This window comes from Enhydra lutris, unplaced genomic scaffold, assembly GCF_002288905.1.
Source record: "Enhydra lutris kenyoni isolate GAN:26980312 unplaced genomic scaffold, ASM228890v2 scaffoldscaffold1, whole genome shotgun sequence".
Taxonomy (NCBI): Eukaryota; Metazoa; Chordata; class Mammalia; order Carnivora; family Mustelidae; genus Enhydra; species Enhydra lutris.
Window position 1 is genome coordinate 32,237,776 of NW_019154085.1, and position 18,633 is coordinate 32,256,408.

The 18,633-nt window shown below is 44.2% G+C and overlaps 1 protein-coding gene across 1 annotated transcript in view; it reads left to right on the top strand.

The window, feature by feature from the left end:
* LOC111138525 (sphingosine-1-phosphate phosphatase 2) overlaps positions 1 to 18,633 on the top strand; it is a 106,665-nt gene that overhangs the window by 42,320 nt on the left and 45,712 nt on the right. The window contains exon 2 of the mRNA XM_022496306.1: positions 1,797 to 1,955. Within this exon, the coding sequence (XP_022352014.1) occupies positions 1,797 to 1,955 (159 nt within the window). The remainder of the gene's footprint in view (positions 1 to 1,796; positions 1,956 to 18,633) is intronic.

Sequence of the window (18,633 nt, forward strand, 5' to 3'; positions counted from 1 at the left end):
AGTCACAGGACTCAGGGGGTGGGAGGGAGGTGGAGATGTTGGAATAAAATTGGGAACCTTTTAGGAGAGAGGAATGCATACTTGGCAGGCAGCCAACAGTGTCAAGTATAGTTAATATTCGTGCAATTTCCAAGGTCATTTTTTTTTTATTCCTTAAATATAAAAGTAATCGTGGCTTTTTTCAAAGCTCAAACACCATATTGGTCCTTTAAGACTTCATTCCCCCAAACAGTACTTACTCTCTGGCACCCCCAACAAGAGCGCCTGGAAGCCAGGCACTGTGCCTGGCTCATCTGAATATCCTTGGCACGCACAGGTTCTCGGAATGAGTGTTTGCAGAATAAATGCATATGCAACTTACTCTCTGAATTCCCCCAGGATTCGAGCACCTCAGCCTTGGTGTAAAACAAAGCAGAGCCAAAATGCAGACCTACAAAAGTCCCTTCACACCATTGCCCCTGCCATAGGTCTGTATCTTCTCCCTATTTTCATCCTTGACATTTTGCTTTGATTTTTATTTTTATAAAGTTTATGGCTATCATAAAAAGCAGCATGAAAACTCTATTTTTAAGATTGATTTAACAGGATGACCATGTTTTTGTTTGTTAACTCCTTACTAATCTACCATAATTTAAGGACATTTGTCATAGTTTAAAATAGATTGCATATTCCTGTTTTAACCCCCTTAAGTCCTTTTTTTCCCCCCTGCCTGCTGCCAGGATAAGAGGGAGGGAAGGAATGGTTGAAAATAGGATTGCATTTTAGCAGACCCTGAATGTTCTTGATGTGTTTCTTATACCATCCCTCCACTGGGTTGACTGTACTAATCCCATTTAAAAAGTAAACACAAGGGGCACCTCAGTGGCTCATTCAGTTAAGCATCTGCCATCGGCTCAAGTCCTGGGATCAAGCCCCAAGTCTGGTTCCCTGCTCACTGGGGAGTCTGCTTCTCCCTCTCCCTCCACTGGGTCTCTCTCTCAAATAAATAAAAATTAAAAAAAAAATAAAAGGTAAACTAAAAATACTCACTGGTGAGTGATGTTTCTAAAGTCCCCGTATTCCTTATCTATGACTGCTGCAGTCCCCTGTCAGGCCACCACTCGCTCAGTGGCTCAAAACAACACAAATGTATCTTTTTCAGCTATGGAGATCCAAGGTCCAAAATGGTTCATATTCAGACAAAACCAAGGCATCACCGAGGCTTCATAGCTTTCAGAGCCTCAAGGGGAGAATCTTCCCTTTCTTTTTTCCAGCTTTCAGGGGTGCCCTGCCTCCCTTGCCCATTGGCCCTCTCCCCATTTTCAGATCACCCTCTCCTTGACCTTCCTTCCTCCCTCTCCCATTTTGCGAGGATCCTTGTGGTCACACTGAGCCCAAAGAGATTATCTCTCCATCTCAACATCGTTAATTACACCTGCCAAGTCCTTTTGACCATGTAAGGCAGCAAGTTCACAGATCCCTTAGGATGGGGGAAATATTTGGCTATGTTATTCTACCTACTATAATCCTAAACCCAGAAAGTGTCTTCACAGCATTTGCCTTCTGTATATACAAAGGAGACAAGATTGAGGCTTATGTGCCTTCTGCTGATAGCCTATCATGATGCTACTTAATTTTATGAAGAACTAACCTCTTCCGTATCAGGGTTGAGAACACGGATAGCAATGCTACTGTAATTACATCATAGAAACACCCTGGCAGTTGAGAGCTCATGAGTTTTACACAGAAGTTTTAAAAAACTTGCCCTACAGTGACATGTTGGAGGAACTCAGAGTCTTCTAACTTTTGTCTTTTAGGCTTATGTACAGAAGTACATTGTGAAGAATTATTTCTACTATTACCTATTCCGATTTTCTGCTGCTCTGGGTCAAGAAGTCTTCTACATCACATTTCTTCCGTTCACTCACTGGAACATTGATCCTTATTTATCCAGAAGACTGATCATCATATGGGTTGTAAGTATGCCTATTACTTACTAACCACAACGACACCTACAACAGCCACCTGCTTTGGAATTCAAGTACTTTGCATATGTGTTGTTGTTGTTCTTTTTTTTTTTTTTTAAATCACTTAGAGTTAAATTTTTATATGGTTTACTTTGGAAATATTTAAAAGCTATGAACATAACTTGTTTTGTTTGCAAAAACCAGACAAACCTGTGATGCGTGTACATTGGCACACACCTCTGTTTGCGGGAATAAACCCAGAAGAGCAAAGATGTGAGGTGCAGAGAAAAAAGGACATTTCTGAGAACCCATGTAGGGGCATAAAAATGCATCCCCCCAAGAGGCCAATTTTAGTACAATCTGACCCAAAACTGAAACTAGAAGCTGTTGACTGATCATTCCAAGTGGTCTTAGAAGCTTAGAACTAGGGGCCTGGCCTGTGAGAGGACGCTACCCATCGCTGCTTGAATGTGGTAATGCTTAGCGACTAGTCTGTGAAGGTGAAGGAGTTTTAATGGTCAGCCAGTTCAGAGGTCAGACTGCTTCCCTGGGCGGGGGCGCATCAGAGCAAGGCTGCCAGCATGGCTGTTTCCACAACTCAAGATTCTGTGCTGAAAACGGGGGTTCAGGAACACTTGGCTGTGTGAAGGGATCTGGGTTCTTGTGCAGCTCTGCTCTGAAAAGCTGTGTGATCTTAAACAAATGACTCCACCACTCTGGGCTTTATTTTTCTCGTTTGTAGACCAAGTTCAAGGGGCCTCAGTCAGAAACCATAACGTCACATGTCCTTTAGGACAGGGGAAGGGAAATCAAGGGGTGAAGTCCTGGGTGGGGAGGGTGGTGGGGATGGTTAGGGGTGGTAGAGGGAGTGGGGGGTGTCAGTGAGAGCCACGGTGTTGCCACTAGGGGCCCTGGGGAGCAGCCACCTCTCTGTTCCACCTGTGACTGCCCTGAAGCAAACGGGCTGGAGCTGTTAGATTTGTTTTTCGTGGGAAGCCTCCCATTTTTTAAATGTAGGCATACATCTTTAAAACATTATGCGTCAGCTGAACAAAGAATCCTTGAAGTCCACATGTACGAGGACTGGTTTGAAGCCTCTAGCCTAGAGCTTTAACCACTAAGGTCTCCAGGGCTTATGGTTATGATTATTTGGCCCCAAATTCTTCCTGACTTTTTTTTTTCTCCTTTTCTCTCTAAACCGACAAGCCACTGGTTCCTTTCCCCATCCCTGTATCCCAAGCAGTCCTCTTCTGAAATCTAGCTCCTGTATGAGCGAGAGTATGACCTGAGACTCTGCAAAAGCATAGGCTTCTTGCAAAAGGTGAAAGGTGGTATCATCAGTCGTGCATGTCTCTTTATGCTGCCCCTCCGAGACCTGCAGAGCAGGGCCGTCCCGGCTCCACTGGGAAGGCAAGGAGCGTGCACAGGGGCAGGGAGCATTTCTGAAATGCAGCAAAGGGGCTGGGTGCTTGAGTTTCCTCCCTGTCATTTACTTTCTATATGTGTGTGCATATGAATATATACCAGTTTTCCAACTTCTATGGTGGTTGAGTGAGGCAGATGATGTTAAACCCTTTTATAATTGTTCACTTATGCCATCGGCTCAAGGCCTGCTGTCTCCCCCACCAAGAGTGGTCCGTTTTTCCTGAGCAGCTGAGAGAAACTTTACACCGGATGGTAGTCAGGGAACTCTCTGATTGTTGTTTTGGTTGTCACGTTTCACTGCGGAGTCTTCCTTTCAAAGTGCCCAAAGGACTTTCTGTGTGAGGTGGAATTACCAGTCTTTTGTCAGAGAGTGAGCAGATCAGCTCTTTTCCTGAGAAAGGAAAAGAGCAACCTTTGAGTAATAGATTGTCTTGTGCTTTGGTGACCTGTCCCTTGCTTTTAAAAAATGGGTTGTGCACTCAGGTCCACAGGCCACCGGGCTCGAGGTTCCATGTCCTGTGTGGTCAGTCGGATCCTCGAAGCAGGGAATTCCTAGTAGTTCCTTGTGCAGACAGTGGAGGCCATTTTAAGAGATAGACAAGAACAGTGAGGGACAGGGACAAGCAGAGGTGGGAGGGGGAGAGATAGGAGGGGGGAGACAGGAGGGGCAAGGGGGAGAGAGAGAGAGCGGCCCAAGAGACTTAGATGGAAAGGTATGTTGGGAGGTGGGGAGGAGGGAGCTCTGTGCCTGTTGCAGAGATAATAAAAGATGCTTGGTTTGGCTCTGGGGGGAAGGCAGGAAGGGAAGGGAAGTCCCTGGTGGGTTTGGTGGGAGTGGGGGAGGTTGGGAGGGATGGCAGGATGGAGCACAGTGAGGCCCTCCCCAGGGAAGCAGCTTCCTCTGAGGCAGCCTCTCTGGCAGAAGGGACATGGGTATTTAGGGAGTGAGGATGCAGCCACGCCAATGACACGGGGCAGAGTGCGAAGCCTCCTAGCATTAAACATCTTCTTTCGTCCAAGAGGCTTGGAAAGGCAACTGTGTTCAGGAGCGCTAAACCTCTTGTGAGATTTTCTGTCCGTTCCACGGTTTTCCTTGGATGGAATCCCAATAGGTATTATTGCATTAAAAAATTATTTGTTATCACGGGGGTGACTCATACCATCTGAGGTAGCTTAGCAGAGTTTATGGTTCTAGTAAGCACTTCCTCGTTGCAATCCTGACTATCCCCCCACCCACACACACACACAGTACATCTTCTATTGCTTTTACTGGCATCTGTGTTGGTTATCTTATTTGATTTCATAACAATGGGTGAGTATCATTTTCATCATTTTATAGATCGGGATAGTAATGCTTCAAATAATAATGAGCCCTAGCCTACATTGAGTGCATCAGCATCGTACTACAACTCATGCCTCCGTGTGACGACGCCTTCCGTACTTTTACCTCCCTGAACCCTGCCTGTGATCCTGAGAGGTGGTGCTTGCCAGCCCATTTAACAGATCAGAAACTGGTATCTAGAAAGACTGAATAACTCACCCGTGATCACATTGGCTTGAGTGGACTTGATCCTGGCTTCCAGGGCCTCATGGGCTGGAGGCAGCTGCTAAATGACATGAAGAGCTTCTCCTCTCTCTTTTTTTTTTTTTTTTTTTAAAGAGGTGTTAAAACCAAGGCTTTAAGCATTAAAATCACTTGCCCAAAGTTACCCTTTTTTTTTTTAAGATTTTATTTTTAAGTAATCTCCACATAGAACCTGGGGCTCGAACTTACAACCCCAAGATCAAGAGTTGCATGTTCTACCAGCTAAGCTAAACAGGTGCTCCCCAAAGTTACCTTCTATTGCATATTTGCTATGATTGTCTTTCAGGTTTGCCCATCTGACATTTATGAACTCTTTTTCTTTTTTTTTTTTTTTTTTAAGATTTTATTTATTTATTTGACAGACAGAGATCACAAGTAGGCAGAGAGGCAGGCAGAGAGAGAGAGGAGGAAGCAGGCTCCCTGCTGAGCAGAGAGCCCGATGCGGGGCTCGATCCCAGGACTCTGGGATCATGACCTGAGCTGAAGGCAGAGGCCTTAACCCACTGAGCCACCCAGGCGCCCAGGAACTCTTTTTCTATCTAAGTGTCTTTTATGTAACTTTCTCGACAAGTCAAAGTATTTCATCCCAGAAAATTTAGACAAGCGAGCCTTTTTAGTTAGCTAAAAGACATCAGTCGAGTTATCATTTCCCTCTTCTGTCACTTACCAGGGTGTTTAACCTGGCATTGGATTCCACCATTGGATTTCACGGAGCAGAGATGACTGTGAATGGTTATTGACCTAGATTCTCATGAAAAGACATGGTAGACCGTGCTTTAGGAAGAGTCATTGTCCAGAGTGACTGTCCCATCTCTTGTCTTCCACTTTGGTATGGTGGCGGCCCCACCAAAAAATAAAGGCTTTAAAGCAGTATTGCTGTGTCTCAAAAAGATGAGAGACCATTTCATTGACTCTGCATGGTGGTCGGCTTTGTAACATGAGGCAAAATCTCACTTTCTGCTACGTCAAGTTATTCTCCATTTAGTAAAATAGCAGTGCAAATATCGATACCACAGTTCATCCTTGGGAAGCTCCTTTTTGTCTGTTCTTATGTTATTTATTTCTATACTGCCTCTTTTAAGATACCTCTTGGCATTCAGAATGAGATGCAAGTAAAAATGGGGAAAGCAAATTTAGGGGAAATATGGATAAATTAGGAGATAAAGGCCTTGTCTGAAATGAAATATAGCTTTACTGATTCAAAGTTGAGCCGCACATTTGTCTTTGACTTTGTCCTGACCAAACCAAAATGAGATTCAGTTACATCCACCAGGAAACATTTGCTTTATTCCTAAGGGAGCAGAACTTCTTCTGACACACAGAGTTCGTAGAATCGTTGAGCTCTGTTGCTGAATTATTTTCCTAGAAATAGTTTGGTACAGCACCCCCATCGGGTGTGAGTACCCCTTTTGACGTTTCCTCATAAGCTTTGTGCATTCTCATTTTTTAATCACTGCTAATTTCACCAATGGAAAAAAAATGTTATCTCAGTTAATTTTCATTTCATATAGTTTTAGTGAAGATGAATGCATTTTTCAGATTTTTATTAGCCATTTGTATGAACTCCTCTGTGAATTGTTATTCTGCTTTTTGAGTGTGTGTGTGTTTTAAAGAGAGGCTTTAGTTTTTAAATGGATTTTTCATCAGTTATAAAATGATACTGAGCTATTGATTTTTTCCATGGATCAGAGACCATGTATCTTTACAAATAAGATTTTTAGAAGTTTGAGACTTTGAGAAATGGTATTTAAATTTATAGTGTCATTAATAGTGACTTAAAGTCCTTTAAAATTGAACAGCACCTGGTTCCTCCGTTGGTTAAGTGTCTGACTTGATTTTGGCTCAGGTCATGATCTCAGGGTCCTGGGATCGAGGCCCACGTCTGGGCTCCATGCTTAGCAGGTAGTCTATTTGAGGATTCTCTGTCTCTCTCCCTCTGCCCCTCCATCACCCTCTAAAATAAATAAATCTTTTACAAAAATTGAATTTCAGTGCTTTTCTACTGGGTATTCAGTTTGGGCACAGACCTCACCACTCCCTGTTGTCTTACCCTTTGTGACCACCCTGGCCCCTTTCAGGCATTTGAATTTGGGATTCCTAATTTCAGGCACCTAATCTTTCTGACTTAGAGTTTCTCTGGCCATAAATAGCTTACTCCAGTGACCAGCCCTTAGAAAACCTGGTTCCTGATGCCCGAACTCCAGTAAAGTTAAAATTTGTCTCAAGTTTTTCCTTGCCCTTTTTTCTACTTGTAAACATTCTTCTCATTTGTAAACACGGCAAGTTTGCATATGAGAAAATTTGCAAATTTTTTTCCTAACATCAAAAGATCTGTTCCACACCATTCTTACTTAAGTATGACTATTTTAAGAAATTATTACCCTATCCAAACTATTCTGACAGTTTTTCTGATGGCTGCTTCTGAACGTTTTCAGGCAGAGTTCATCTCTCTTCTAAGAATCCATGGCTTCTGCTGACGTCCCTGATTGGAAGCCAGGCCCGAGTGTGAGGGGCTGGGCGGGGGGTGGGGCTCCTTCCACTTCCATCCTCAGCTCTGAGGTCTGGTCAGAAGGATCTGGTCCTGTAATACCATGAAAGGAACACCAGGCTGATGTTTATAGGTAGTGTTTTTTGGTTTCCAGAAACAGAGACCCACTCAAAGTTGCTCGGGAAAAGGGGGACTTGGCGTAAGATGCCAGGGAATCTGAGAGCCAGAATGTCACAGGGCCAGACTCCTGTGGACAGTGTGGTCCTCTGCTCAGTGAAGCTGGGACCCCATGTACTTGCTGCTTTACCTCCTGTTGCCAGCTGGTCACCTCCCAATGGTCCTTTCCTTTAGATTTTCAAGACCAACGGACCCAGCTCAGTAAGTCTCATGATTCCAGCCATCTCATGCCAGTCCAAACTTGGTCCAAACAGCTCTTTTGGGGTAGGGATAGACAGTTAATTGAGGCACAGAGCCACGGGCCGGGTCGGAATATCAAGACTTGGACCGTAATCCTTGCAGTGAAACCTGCGCAAGGCAGGTGAGGATTCCCGCCAGCAGCGCCCCTAGCTCTCAGATGGAAGGACTCAGCTAGACGATGCTCGGAGGCCTGCAACACAACACGGTCATGAGTCCTCTCTGTATGTCTGCTGTGTGACCTGTAGAAGAGCTTCAGCTATGGTGTGGAGTAAGAAGCAAGAGAGCTAGTGCTGGGCCAGATCACATTTAAAAAACAAAACCAAACCCATGTCCTCTCTTTTGCAGACCGAATGCTAACGTGGCTTTACTAATTTTGTCTCTTTGCGGTGAATCCCGTCAGTGTTAGTGCAGTTGACATCCATATCCAATCCATCGCCGAATAATTGTTAGGCTGCCCGCTGTTTGTGCTCAACAGGATCGAAGGAACACTTTAAAGGAAAATGCTTAATTGCTTGGCGAATATAAAAGGAATCTGAACAGATTTCTTTTTGCCAGGCCCTTCTGTTCCTAGTCTTTTCAGTCATATTCACACTGGAGAGCTGAAGTTTGAAATGATGCTTTCACGTGGCTCACATGCTGATTACTGAACACTAGCTGGCTGATATCTGTGGTACAAAGACCTGAAATTTACACTTACACTGTGCCCATGATCTAGACAGTGTAACGGCCGTGGAGTCTAGAGTAATATTTTATAAAGCTGACCCATCAGTTGGTTAAGAGGCAAACTTTGTGATAACCTGTCACAGTGGGCAGAATGGAGCCCTGTCTCTGGACGTGGGCAGGCTGCCATCTGGCTGTCCCACAGGGGAGTAAGGAAGAAATGGGGAACGGCCCCCCAGTCCCTATAATTCATTCCCCTCGTCCAGGGTCAATTTTAGTGCCCAGAGATGACTTTAAATGTGATTAGCTCCTGATCCTCTGTTTAAACCACTACCACCGTTCTCTTCAAAAGATTGCCCTGCTCGTTAAATTGGTTCTTGCCTGAGATTAATGAGTCTTGAAAAGTATTCAACACTGGCCAGATTGTAACCCACGCTAACTTGCATCGAATGAAGCAGAATTAGGCGACAGAGATGCAGCCCAGTTTCTCTGAAGTAGCATCTCTTAATTTAGTTTTAGTTAAATATTAAGTAAATGGTTCTAGAGGGTTTCTTATGCAAACTCTATTGGTTTGGTTTTGAAACACAGTAAGGAAATAGTTTGGTTTTAGTCTGGGTTTAAAAAAAAGAAAAGCTTAAAACTGGTGGAACAGATAGTTTGGATCTCTCTTTGGACCGCGGATCGTTCACATTACTGGAAAAATGATCCGCCCTTTCTCTTTTATGATCATACTATGCCTGGAAAATGTACCCACAGTCTTCCCTACTCCTCCTGCCACCCCGCCCTCCAATACTGTCCCTGCTCCCTTCCCCTTAAGATTGCAGTACTGGATTCGGTTTGGTTCTGTTTTGATTGAGCAGAATTGTAATCCTCCCAGATAGTGGCCCCCTTTCCAAGTATCCCTTCTAAATGCGCCACTTAATTTATCTTGTGGGTATGTGATGGCTTTAGAGCTTAGTTAGGTATGAAGTTGTTTGTTAGAAACCCCAGGGGCCTGGAGGCAGGATGCCTTTATGGAGCTGCTGCTTTTTTTTTTTTTTCCTTTTAAATTAACATATAATGTATGATTTGTTTCAGGGGCACAGGTCTGTGATTCATCAGTCTTACACAATTGATGGCACTCACCATAGCACATACCCTCCCCAGTGTCCATCACCCAGCCACCCCATCCCTCCCCCACAACCCCCCAGCAACCCTCAGTTTGTTTCCTGAGATTGAGTCTCTTACAGTTTGTCTCCCTTTCTAGTTTCATCTTGTTTCATTTTTCCCTCCGTTCCCCTATGATCGTCTGTCTTGTTTCTCAAATTCCTCATATCAGTGAGATCATATAATTGTCTTTCTCTGATTGACTTATTTCGCTTAGCGTAACACCTTCTAGTTCCATCCACATTGTTGCGAATGGCAAGCTTTATGGAGCTTCTAAAATAATGCAAAACACTAAATATATCATAGAGTTTGGTGTGCAGTTAGTCCTTATCGGCTCCCTTTGGTTTCCTGGTAGCATTTCAAGTCTTATATAAAAAACAAACAAACAAACAAACCCAAAAAACCAAATAGTATTCGCCAAGTCCTGTCCAGAGCAGAAAGTGAGAAAACAGACAGGCAGGGAGGAGCAAAAGGCATTTGGGACTCACCGAATTCACTGAAGTGGCCCCGGGAAGGGGGTCGGGGGCTGCTGCCCCCCTCTGCCTGTGGGACAGTCCCTGCAGGGCTTTACAAAGTACCCTCCTAGACGGGACTTTTGTCCCAGGTTCCCTCCCTGTCACCTAATCCACAGGCCATGGGTGGTGGGGGGCAGTCTTTCAGATAAAATTTTCAAATTAAATCTTAACAAAACTCATTTTTTTTCCTACCAATCAATTCCATTTGCAAAGCTGTATTCTTGAAACGGGTCTGCTTATAGACCCTCCTCTCCACGCCAGACCTTTTATATCTATGAACCCCACTTTGCAGATGAGAAAACCAAAACCCAGAGGGTTAAGTGACTTACCCAAAGGAACAGAACCAGTGAGTAACACAGGGAGGGCTCACCCCTGGTTCTAGCTCCAGACTCCAGGTCCTTCTCCTCTTGCTTGAAATGTGGCTGCACTTGGCTCATTCACCACCCCACCCACCAAAATGCAATTCTTCGGGAAACGCGCTGGGCCTGTGACGTTGGAACGTCTCCTTTAGAAGTGCCCTGTGGGGTACGACAGCCCTGTCACAGATTTCCCAGACATTCACCCCTCACTTCTCTGTGCAGGAGTCCCTGTGAGTAACCCGCTGGTCAGACCATGTGCCCCAGATCTGCTCCACTTTTCCAGAAGGCCTGGAGCACAGGAGGGTGGAGAAGGGCTTTGGTAGCTTTGTTTCAGGGCTGGAAGCCTGAGGTCTGTGGCCTGCCGACCCCGTGGGCTTGTCATACCTGGGCCCATGCTCCACGTCCTTGCCCTAGCGTGCAGAGCAGCCAAGTGGAAAAGGAGGAGCGAATGTAAGAGTGGCCCTTTATCCCACGAGGCGGTGGTGATTTGACCCTCAGAGGACTATCCTCGCCTGAGGAGACAACCTCCTGGGGAAGGCCAGCCTTTTTCTTGTCACCACCGTGCCCTGCGTGCCTTGTGTTTCCCAGGCTTCTGGTCCCCGGGGCACCTTCATCAGCGGTGCATTCTGCGCCAATGGGCCCCTCAGTGTGAGAATGAGGAATCTTACTTTCCTCAGCAGCTCTCCCAGAGCTTTTGAGGGTCGGGAACTTTCACCTTTGCTGGGAAGGGGAAGGAGAGGCCTTCGGTAGTTAAGTGCTCTACCTGTTTATAGCTGGAAGGTCATGCTTTGGTTAGGCCTCCAGAATTTTCTGGAAGCCTGAGACCTACTAGACAAACCCAGTCTTACTAACCTGCTGGCTGTCCTCTCTCTTCCTCTCTGTCCTTTCACCAGCGCAGCACCAGAGCTTCCCAGAGGAGGCAGTTGTAGCCTCTTCTCCCCAGGGCAGACAGCGAGGGAGGCCCTCCCTAGTGGGCAGCCCAGCTGCCACCAGCCCCAGTCAGGCCCTTTTGCTCTGGTGGCCTCTGCGGGCACACACAGCAGCGAGGAGGCATTAGGCCTGCTTGGTGGGAGCTGGACCTCGGTCATCTGAAGGTTAATCTGGGAGACTGAGGCTTGCTGGCCTGATGGACTTCAGAGGCCCCAGCCCTGTCTCCGGTCCATCTGCTGGCATCGGATCCCCACTCTGGCACTGTCCTCGGGGGTCTGGGTGCAGCCCATGTGCTCTTATCTTATCCCCTGTGAGGTGGAGAGAATATATAATTTTCAAGGAGCCGCAGTATAAGTGCTTATGAATACATGACAGCCTAAAATTCAGAAGTGTAAGCGATGTGCTCCTCCAGGAGCAGAGCCTCCATGCCAGCTTTCAAGACCGTGATGACTCAGCATGGTGACAGCCATCATTTGTCAAGTACCAACTCTGCTAGATGCGGACAGTGGACTTACAGACATTACTGAGCACACTAGAGGCACTGTTGTTATTCTCCTTCTAAAGGCAAAGAAGCAGTGAGGGCAGAGACTGGGTTCGAACCCATGACTCTCTGATCCCATAATCCTGGCCACGAGCCACTGCCATCTGCACTAGCCTTTTCCCTTAAATATGTTTACCGTACCTCCACTTTTTTATGTATTTAACATGCTCAATTTTATTTTTTTCATTTTATAAGTAGCAAACTCCGTTAATACTAAAAGGTAGAAAATAAGAAAAGTTTCCTAAGTTCTACCTCCTTTATTGATTGGAGGGCAGTTCACCCTTTCCTTCTCTTTGCCGCCCCAGCCACACAATATTTGACCACAGCGTAGGGTTTGCATACTGCTTTGGGATAAATGATGTGCTAGAACATTAAAAAGGGCTCAGCATTCATGCATGAATACAGAAGAAAAAGAGGGAACTGGGGTCGGGATGACTCAGGAATCTTTCAGCTTAAAAGGAATAATTGAATGAGACGATGGTTTGTTTGCCCTACGAGGTAGGAGGCTTGGATTCTAATCCAAGTGAAAATTGCTCCCTATTTAACACAGCATGGGTTTCGGCAAGCTGGGAGGGGCTCCTAGCTTGCAGGCTGTCCGAGGTATGCAACCTATGGTAGTCCAAAGTTTACTAGTAGCTCCTCAAATGACCTTTCTGGGCCTGTCTGACCATCTATGAAATGTGGACTTGAACAAAATAACCACAGGGCCCCTCTTATTTTGAGAATTTTGCAATTATAAAAAATATTGATGTGGATGGTCTTTCCAGATAACAGTCTTTAATCCTATGTTCTGACTTCGACAATGCATCTGGCCCCATAATATTTCCCTGGAGAGACGCCCCCTACACCTTGACTGGGTTAGCTCCTACTGGTTTTTCTGGGGTCGCCCATGAAGAGCTATAGTGGTTCCCTATGAAAAGGGTCCTTAGGGAGATAGGTGGAGCCGCTTCAAGTCTGAGTCACTACGAATCATTTGGCCTTCGGGCCGAGGAGGAACAGAGGGACTCACTGAGGGTTCAAGACTCCTCCTGGTTTGGGCACAATGGCAGTGGCAGACATCAAGCATGCAAATCTTGCTCTGAGCTTCCGCACATGCGTGCACACTGTGGCACGTATGAATTCATTGTATTGCATATGCGCAGATTTAACTAGAAAAAGATGTTAGTTTTTGTTCTTTCAAAATTAAATTTCTTCTGGCATTCACAGGCACTGAAATCAGAGGGGAAAAAACGTTTTGTTCAACTTGAAAATGTTTTTCAAACACAGAGCAGTTTGACTCTAGAGGTTGGGAAATGACATTCTGAAGGTTTTTCCAAAAACTCTAACTTGGAAATTAACAAGCCGTGAGCAGCCATAAGCAGGCTTCCTTTTAAACTAACATGGCTATACCAATAAAGACTCAATGAAAGAAATAAAAGAGCTGATTTCTTTTATGAGGCCATAATAGAAGGTGCAGGCAAAGGAAAAAATGAATCTTCATGTAATACTAATGCTACAATCCACCCGGGTGGGATAGGGGCTGCCCGTGGGAAGTCAGCCCATCCCCGCCTGACCACACCCCAAAAGGGCTTCTTAAAGAAGGGGCCTTGAAACAGATCAAGGTTGAGCAATTTCCAGTGTTTAACTACATAATTGGGAAAAACATTTAGTAGAAAGAGGCGACACGGGGGGTAGGGGATGGGAGGGGTGGATTGAAAGTCTCCATTTTTCTCTAGCCAACAAAAATCACAAGGTAACTGTTTCATTGGAATTCACTAAAAAAAAAAAAAAAAAAAAAAAAACCCACAAAAAACAGAAACTTGTTCACTTGGGTAAGTAAGCATTCCCAACTCGCTAAATGTTCCTTTGAGGCTTTTGCTTATTGGGGCCTGGATTCAGAAATTCAGAAACCTAAATTTGTACTGTAGAAAGCTTTTCAAATGTGTAAGACTGAATTTTATGCTTAAAAAAAAAGTCACATTAACCTACAAAGAATGTTTGACTATTCCCCCCCCCCCCGGGGGGGCAATTAAAAGGGTATGATTAACATTGAATGGATTAAATAATTAAAACTGTCAAGAACCTGGGTTTCAGAAAACCAGGTGCTCATTTATATTTAAAAACCTCTCCCTTACCTACAAGGGTGTTGAAGGTGTGCTAATCGGTTACCTAGCTCTCTTATGAACATTGATCTTGGGTAATTTTATACATTCGTGAGGAATATAGTTTAAAAGAAAACCTATGAAAGAATATAAAACTACCTAGAGCCTTTTTAGGGGGTCATCTTTAAGATTAAAACCTTAAACACCATTCATGAGATGGATCCCGGTTCAGAAAATAATCTTGAAAAACGGAACAGCAGGTTCTGTTATTGCGATTACCCTACAAAAGCCAAGGTGAATGGACAGGCACCCAAACCAAAACCCCAGGATAAATACTCTGTTGTGGTCCCCTGGCCATTTTTCACCCTTTGCAACCTGAAACGCTGGGAGTATGTGCATTTACACACCAGACATTGAGACAAGTGGGAAGACAAGCATGAAGACGTCTCCTAAAACATCTGCCTCTTGGGTTCTTGGAGAGACATCAGGCTTGAGTGTCTACCTTTAGTTTTTTGTTTGGGGATCTTGTGACCATAAACTTAACGCATTAGTCATTGCTACCAACACTTTGGTCCTCAGCTACATCCAGGTGGACCTCTGGGTGAGTAAAAGCAGATTAAAATGTGCTTGTCTCTTAAGATGATGAGATGGAGCCGGAGTATAATTTGATCTCATGCCTGCTGTGTGAAACCACGGGACACAAGCAAACGCTGTAGAAATAGGAACTGTTGCATTTCTTTATCTACAATATGATGTTGGAAGCATGTTGATAGGTTCCACACATGAAATTGAAGTTCCATGAGTCAGTCATTGTTTCTAAAAATAATGTTTAAAAAAAAAAAAGAAACCTACAAGTCCACAGATGGCATAACACTTCCAAATATGTTCCTTTCCCCCCACCCCAAACATATTTTTATCTCAATCTAACATCATTTTGATAAGAAACTTAATACCTACATTTACATATGATGAAATGAAGGATGTGATATTGATAATCCTGCCCAATCTGGCCACCTTCCCATGTCCTCATACTGTGTCCAGCCTAAAATAAAGGGTGTTTTGGAGGAAATGAAGAGTCTTTGGAATGGGCTCAGTGGGTTAGCCTGTGGGTGGTAGAGAGAATGTTCATGGATGGGTGAAGGCATCTCTTAGGAAAGTTCAAAGAAAAACAATCATATGAGTCACTATCACATATATGGGATAAAAAGAGCAGGATTTCAAGACCTCTAAACCTTCGGTCAACACTGGGTCTTTTGGTTTCTTCTAAAGGAAACCTTGCACCTTTTCACCCAGTGACCCAAGTCCTGGTTTCACTTTGCAAGTCAGCTTCTCTGAAAGCTCCTGGCAGTTTTCTTCAGGTTGTTCTTAATCTAAGGTGATGGTTTGAGAGCTGTGAATGGGTTTGCAACCGCAGAGCTGATCTCAAAGTACTTTCACCAAAATCCTTTTTAAACCTACACTTTCTCCTACAAAGCAAAACCCATTTAGGTAAAGTTCTCAATATATTCTTCCCTTTCTTTTATTTTTAAGCCAAGAGCATCTGTTGAATTTTACCTGAAACCCTGAAGACAATCCTCCCCTCTTTTGTGTTCCAGGAAATGACTCACTACAAGGACCCACCCGTCCCCAGTTGACTTCAACAACACTCACAGATTTCCCCCTTATTGACCTGTGACAAGGCCAGACTCAACCCTTCAACTCCCATTCTTTGCCTTGTCAATGATTTGAACCCAATCTCCCCTGACCAGTCTGGACAATAAGTGACTTGACCAAACTTGGAACTTCTCTCCCTGCCCACACCCCTGAACTTTGACCCACCTTTGCCCCACATAGCACATAGCCCCTCCTGAAGGGGCCTCCTGAGAATAAATTTAGCTCAGGGTCCATATGCTCTGATCTACTGTCCTGTCCACCTCTCCATACCCGGGGAACATCTTCATTCCTCCCTAGTAAAGGAAAGCCCTTCTCTCCCTAATCTTTGAATGCTCACAGATCTCCCACTCAAAGAAGTTGCCTGATTGCCATAGTCCCCTCCATTTCTTGCAAGAATCCTTTCCAATAAATCTCTCCTTACCTGAATCCAGATTTGGGGCTTTTTTGTTTGTTTGATGGAGGCAATGAAGAAGCTTGGAGAATTCCACCCTAGAATAAATCCCTGTGTGGGGCGGCACTACCGTTTTCTTCCAAATATTATTTTGTGGCAAATTTTAGTTTGTGTTTGTTGCCCTTACGCCACATACAGTGTTTTGTGTTGCAGAAAAACTTTCAGGAAGGCATTTGAATTTCTCCTCTAAGGCGACATGTAAATAACAAAATGAGGAAACGGGGCCATCTTGTTCGGGCTGGTATTTAGCCTCACTTGGACTAGTGGTGGAAACCAGATAGAGATCTAAAGATTGCTGCTTGAACAGGAAATAGGTTCCTAGCTTTATTTTTATAGTGTCCAATCACAAGCATTAGCTGGGATGATTAGATTATAAGAGAGGCAGTTGACCCTTGAACATCATGGGTTTAAGCTTTGTGGGTCCAGTACTCTCAGATTTTTTCAGTAATTGCAGCCTACCACTATAAAGGTGAATGCATTTTTCTTACAATTTTCCTAATAACATTTTCTCTAGCTCACTTATTGTAAGGATACCATACATAACACGTAGAACATACAAAAAAAATGTGTTATCTAGCTGTTTGGATTATCTGTAAGGCTTGTAGTCAACAACAAGCTATTAGTAATGACATTCGAGGGGTGCCTGGCTGGCTCAGTCAGTAGAGCACGGCACTCTGGAGATCCTCGGGGTTGTGACTTTGAGCCCTACGTGTGGTATCAAGTTTACTTAAAATAAAAAGAAAATGCGTTTTTAAGTTACACGCTGATTTTCCACATTTCCCCATGTGCCTCTAACCCCTGTGCTGTTTCAGGGACCAACTGTATATTCAAATGTAACTACAAAAGCATCTTCCACAACCAAACATTGCATTATTTCTGTATGTTTTCCCCCTTTATTTTAGGGCTGGCTTTCGCAGCATTCATGAGAACCATTGAGAACCTGCTCTCTAATACCCCCTTCTCCATGGGGTGCAGACGGTCTATTAACTTGTTTTATTACTGTTTCTAAATGAATAAATAGTTCACAGAGATCATGGATTTTTAAAGAGTGCTGTATCACTTTCAAGTAATATGTGGAAAAACTAATTCTATTAGGATATGTAGGTTGTTGATTCAACTTTATCAAATGTATGTTCTACTCGACATGCTGGTTAATTCAGGGACCTTGATCTCACGAGATGTAGGATCAGATCTCGAGTAATCAATCCTACAATTTTTTGTTCACCTTAGTAGGTGAGCCTACAAGTTACATAGTATCAAAGAAGGTGTTACATAGCATTGTACATAAGATTCTCAGTTCTGTCCTAGAGCACTGGCTACAAGCTACAATCCTAAATTACTTGCCGATATGCTAGACTTGTTGACTTTTATTTTTTCATGAGCTTCTTGGTAGATCCAAAGAGTAGGACTTTTAAATCAAAACATCTGAATGATCTCCCTTCACACAGGGAGCTGTGAAACAGAAAAGCTATAAAATAAACACGAGCCGCCTTAAAACTGTTCATGTCCACTGGGTCCTCACGTCTCAGATTGATCCGCTTCCTGAAGCAGTGAGCAGAGCCATTCTCCAGGGAACCATGAGCAATGCACTTATTCAGTTAGTAGAGATTTTTGTTCTATACTGTGTCCTTGTAATTTTATATTTCCCACATTTCTGGAAATATGCCTTTGGTGCAAGCCTGCATCATCTTCATTTAGCGCTATTGCATTAACTTTCTAATGAGTCTCCTTCCAGCTATTTAAATGCTGCCCCCACACCCACAGCATGTAGTGTGACCTTTCGTGCAAATCTGACCACACACCACTCTTTAAAACACGTTAACGTCCAAACACCTTAAAACTACATGTAAGGCCTTTTACAAGATTCCTGCCTAAATCTCTACCTTTAGTCCTTCTTCCTATCCGTTCTCTGGAATTGCAGAAATCCTGGTGGTGACCCACACTCCCATCTCAGGGTATGCATTTAGGCATGCCCTGCTCTGCTTTATGCTTCCTTCCCAGAACTGCCACTGCCTCTCATGATGTCCCCAGCCCCTGTCTGCTGCAAGACTCAGCACCGGCTTCATCTTTAGAAAAGCCACCTGGATCTTGTATGTGCATTCCCTCCTAGATGGCTCCTTATTGTCCCTCAAAGCTACCACATAGTAGCCACTCAAATAATTGGGTAAAATAAATAAAGGCTGTTTCTACAAAGATGACTTAAGAGTTGTCCCCTCTTGGGGACAGACCTGCAAAGAAGTAACGAACAGTTCAGTATACTTAAGGTACTCTCAAAATCTACAAAATCCTGGAGTAGCGCCCTGGAGAGCTTTCAAAATGGAATTCCTCCCCACCATCTGGAATGGTTCTCCAGTGTCCCTGCTGGAAAGTCAGGACCCACATTTGGTCAAGGTTCCATCAAGGTGTTTTCAGAATGAGATTAACAATTATGTTTGT